General features: G+C 40.5%; 1 protein-coding gene across 1 annotated transcript in view; it reads right to left on the reverse strand.

Moving 5' to 3' along the window:
- The window catches only part of FAR2 (fatty acyl CoA reductase 2), a 53,886-nt gene extending 49,008 nt beyond the window's left edge, over window positions 1–4,878 (reverse strand). The window contains exon 1 of the mRNA XM_008573588.1: window positions 4,648–4,878. Within this exon, the coding sequence (XP_008571810.1) occupies window positions 4,648–4,836 (189 nt within the window). The 5' untranslated portion in view covers window positions 4,837–4,878. The remainder of the gene's footprint in view (window positions 1–4,647) is intronic.
- Window positions 4,879–5,157: the final 279 nt, after the last annotated feature.

The following is a 5,157-nucleotide window of genomic DNA, read 5'->3' on the forward strand; positions in this document are numbered from 1 at the left end:
GCGCCTCGCTCAGCCAGTGAGCGGGAACTGGTCTGTATGTGGGATCCGAACCCTCGGGCGGGAGCGCCGCCGCGCTTCCCAAGTTAGTGCGCCACTGGGCCGGCCCCTGAACATGATTTTTAATGCCTGCATGTATATGCATTATTGTTTATTTAACCATTCCTCTACTGTAGAACATTCAGCTTGGTTACAGTTTTTGTTACTATAAATAATACTACAATAAATATATTTACATATTATTTTTGTGTCTTTGGTTGTTTTCTGAGATTGCCACCTTAGTCATCTTTGTGAGAAAGTCCACGAGTATCTGCCATTAATTCCAGTACCTTTCCCCTCTATCGATACGTCCCTTTAAGTATTCTGAATATACTTAAGGAAAAGTCATAAGAAAGAAAACTAATCATCTCTTCTGATTCTCGAGTACCAGTTTAGTATGGTCAATGAATTTTTAAAATTTTGTCTTTCCAAAGCATTCCCATTTAATTGTATCTCTGTGCAAGCAGGAAAATGAGAAGTTGAGTGGTGACAACTATGTATACCTTGAAAAGACAAGAATGAAGCAGATGTACGAATTTTAATAGAACAGAAGTTCTCTTGATTACATTTCCTGGGGACATAGTGATAATTGAAGGCAAACTGGTAACTTTTGTTCACCATGTTTTAAAGAAAAATTTCAAAGCTACACATACCTGACATGATTTATCTACCTTTAGGAACATTAGTACTACTGTGCATTAGAATTCATTCATTGCTATGTGTGACTGGAGACAAATAATCCTTAAAATCCATACCACGCCCTACTTAGGAATAAGTTATGACTGTAGCTAAATCACTCTCTTTATGTCAAAATAGTTAAAGTTAAATGGCAGAATCTAGATGGGGGTTGGGTTTTAGAAGGTTTGGGCAGAATCACAGGGATGGGTTTTAGAAGGTTTGTCTGAGATCGAAGCTCTCAAATGACAAGAGGGCAATATTAGAGAAAAACACCAAACGCTTCTTTGTTGCTCTTCACATTCCCAATCACCATGGGCTTCATTCCTGCTAAGTATCGTAGCATGATGGGTTCTTATTTCATACTTTATTTGGTTAGAATTTGGGGAAGGTGAGGAAAGGTTCAGGTTGATGATTCCAAATGTGTGACCACCTCAACCAATAATCAACTTTCCAATATAGGGATGTTACTTACAGGAATACATCCATAAAACTTCCATTTACTAGCCATTCTGTATGCTTTAATGCTTTCCTAATTTAAGGCTCAGTGAGAGTAAAGGAGTTTTAGGCGTGGCAAACATTACACTATTTTCCCAGCTGTTCTGGATTTGACAAAACCAACAACACATTCATTACCTAATTTTTTCTGTTCAATTTTTAAATCTAAATCGTTTCCATTGTCATTACTGTCATGTGTTGTCTCTGTGTCCTCATCTGGCATAGTGCTTGATAATTAGTAAGTACTCAACCAATATTTGTTGAATGAACAAGTTTAATTTGCATTCCAAATTTTCAGTTTTTAGATGATGTCATACCTAATACACACTCCCTCCTTCTTCCACTTCTTTATTAATCCTTTTGCTCATGTCTTTTACTTATGCCAACGTGTCATACCATGTACATGAACCAAAGAATTTCTTTTTTCTTCCACAACCCCAGAATCAGGAAATGACTGACCTTAAATCTGAAAACATCCATTGGTTACCACCTTTACTCTTGCAGAATGAGTTACAAAATCTGTAAAAGACCTGAGAACAGCACACTCCTTAATTGCCACTTCAGAGGGAATAAGAAACAAGGAAGAACCTTCCAGAGGGAGGAGCCATTGGCCACAAAAGAATGTTGGAAAAGAGGGTTCGTAGTAGTAAATAGATTCAGAGAATGTTCAAGGAATTTCCCTATCCCCAGGGTAGGGAGTCTTCTCATACAGGATTTCCTAATGGTTATAGTCCCAGGACTGCTGCTCACCTGCCATTCTTCCCTTTTTTGAATAGGAGGTTTCTGTGTTTAGTTTTATTTTTTCCTAAATTGTGCTTATCTGACCTCTGTTCTACCACCGTGTATTGGGGAGGTAGAAAATCTGGCTTTGTAGTTCCAAGATTGCCAAAACAGGAGCTGACATATCTGGACCTGATGGAGAAGACGGTCTATTCCCTAGGACCCCGGCCTTTGGACTGGATACAACAATGTCAGGAGGCTTTGGAGGTATGAATGAGTGTCTTCGATGTGTGGGAAAGAGAGTGAGGCAGATATTTGGTTACCTGAAGAGAAGGCTATAGCAGAGCCTCATTAGTTGCTCAATAATCCTGTTTTCATTTCCTCTTGGACACACAGCTGTGCATTTTCCAGCTATGCTTGCAGTTAGGTGTGGCCCCAAGACAGTTCTGAAGAGTGCAACATGGACAGAAGTGATGGGCACCACTTCCAGGCCTGGACCACAAAAACTCTCCACATAATCACCACTATCTCTTTTCCCCATCACCAGCTGGATATTGTCATCAGAGGAGACTTAGATGGCTTGGAAGCCATGTATAGATGATGGCAATCGTTCCATCAGCCTGGATCCCTGAATGACTGTGCAGTGCCATTCCTTCTACTAATTAGACTTACTGTGATTGAGAATTAAATTTCATTTGTATTGAGCTGCTGATTTGGGGGGGGGGGTTATTGTTTCAGCACCCACATTACTCCAACTCGTACAGAATGGAAAGTTAATAGTATAGCAATTCATGTGAATGTGAACACCTATGTCATAGGCTGGTGAAAACGGGGCCATTAAGATTACTTCTGGATTTCTAATTACACTCTTATTTCCTACAAAAAGTGTTTCTTCTTAAATTAAACACTATAATATAAACAGCCTCGTTTCTGATGGAACAATGAATAACTGGTGGAAAAGACAATGCAGGATGTATACATCTTTGACAAGAGCATGAAACTGATGCAGGCAATCTAGAGGGTCTGCCTTTAGGGATAATGAAGGAAAGAACCTGCCTGGGTAAAAGAGATCAAAGGTTATTGAAAATAAAACTAATCTTTACGTTGTACAACACATTATTTTTATACTTAGGATTGCCTTTAATTTTTGCAAATCCCTGTGAACTAGCTACTGTTATCAGATCCATTTCATACATAAGAAAAGCAGGACAGGTGGGTTAGGCAACTAGACAGTCTCTCTACTAAGCCCTATTTCTCTGATTTGGGGGGGGAGGGAGTATATAGAGCTCCACTGCTTTTTCTACTGCTCTGTGCTACCTCCCAATACAGATATAAGAACTAAACTTACTAGTAGCCTGTTATTGAGTGTTTAGACTTTTGGCAACTTAACCATGCAGAACATAGCTGTGAGACCCAAAGAAAATAAAAAAGGAAAATAGTTGGCAAAAGCCCGTATCTGTTGCACCAACATAAAGCCAGGTTCATGGAATGGTATGTAGAATTTATATATTAAACTCAGCATAAGGAATTAACAAACTCAGTGACCAGATTTTCTCATAGGTTATAATAAACAGAAGACTTAAAATGAAGAGAAAAATAAACACTGAACATTTCAGTGAACAGGGCAGATTCCCTGTAAAAGATACGGCCCTCAAAAGTCATCTGTTGTAGGTAAAGGAAGGTCCTATGAATCCTAGTCAGCCTTATGTAAGTGTTCTCTCTCTTTGTTGTTTGATTCTAATTTATAAAAATTGAAGAAAAGGGCCTTGACCTGGTCTGGATCAACTTGGTGTGGAGCCCATGTGGAATGAAAGATGATCCATGAACAAAGGTGACCATGAAAAATTAGCCACCTGAGAGTTCTCAACAATCTTGGAGGAGACTTTGAATTGAGGGTGTAATCATATTACTTTATTACAGGGCAGGAAGACCCAAGCTGACGTATGGGTTACAAAGTCAAAGTAGAATTTGCCTGTATGGTTTTTTGTGTTTTTTTTTTATGTGAAATATAAAATAGTCAGCTTTGTGCACGGTAATCCAACATACCCATTAACTGGTCAGCTCCAGTTCAGAGATAACTAGAGCTTGATGGTATCTTAAAATCAAGAAAACCCCAATCAGCAGCCATTTGGCGAATTCCTAAATGCTTAGGACTCCATTTCCAGTCCAGCAGAGGTTTTTCAGTTGCAATTTTGAAGCTTTTCCTCCAAATCTTTCAATATACCTCTAATGGTATCAAGTCTAGCATTGCAAGCGAGCTTCCTGCAAGCGGTCAGTGTCATCCACCCACCTTTACTAAGCCTTCCTTTACACAGGCTTCTAAATTCAACCTCAGAATAAAAATAATTTCTCTTTTGTCATTAAAAGTCTGTCCTCTGGGCCGGCCCAGTGGCGCACTGCTATAGTGCACCGCTTGGGAAGCGCGGTGGCGCTCCCGCCCGAGGGTTCGGATCCCACATACAGACCGGTTCCCGCTCACTGGCTGAGCGAGGCGCGGGAGCGGCACCGAGGGTTGTGATCCCCACTCTTTCCCCTCTTTTAGGAAAATGCCACAGATGTCTACAACCAGTTGATGGCTATATTGTTTTATCTCCTTTCTTCTACCTGCGCAGATATTTCAGTCCCTGCTTGCAGTCTGGGGATACAAGGGAAACTTGTAGTGAGTCATCTTGCCCTAAGGCATTGCCCGTTACACGTGGCCCTTACCGTAAGGCATACCTTACTGTTTAGGATCTGGAAAAGCCTCTGCTGGAGTGTCTGGCCAGCCTTGGGTCTCACAAGGATGTAAATAACTTTCAGGTCAGGGCTGGTGCGAAACAGCTTCTCCATCAACACTTTGCCCATGAAGCCTGTGGCCCCTGTGATGAGAATAGACTTGCTGCCATAGAAATCTGCAATCATGGACATGATTCCTCCCTTTCTCTTTTATGGCTCTAGAAAGAGGTTCCTAAAAGGGAAGAGAAATAATAAAAGATTACATTTTCAGGAGTTCTAAAATGCAAAGTCACTTAAGATGTTTCTGGTACTTCCAGGAGTTTTGAATGCAGAAAAAAAGGTAAGACAGAGTGAGACCACCATGGCTTATGGGCAACACAATTCATTTCAATCAATATTTATTGAGCTCACTCTACATGATAGACTTTATGCCAGGAACTGTGGGCAAGAAAGGAATAAGACATGGCTCCTGATCTCACAAAATTGCTTGTAGTCTAAGGGAGGCAACAGACA

Source organism: Galeopterus variegatus, unplaced genomic scaffold (assembly GCF_000696425.1).
Source record: "Galeopterus variegatus unplaced genomic scaffold, G_variegatus-3.0.2 Scaffold937, whole genome shotgun sequence".
NCBI lineage: Eukaryota > Metazoa > Chordata > Mammalia > Dermoptera > Cynocephalidae > Galeopterus > Galeopterus variegatus.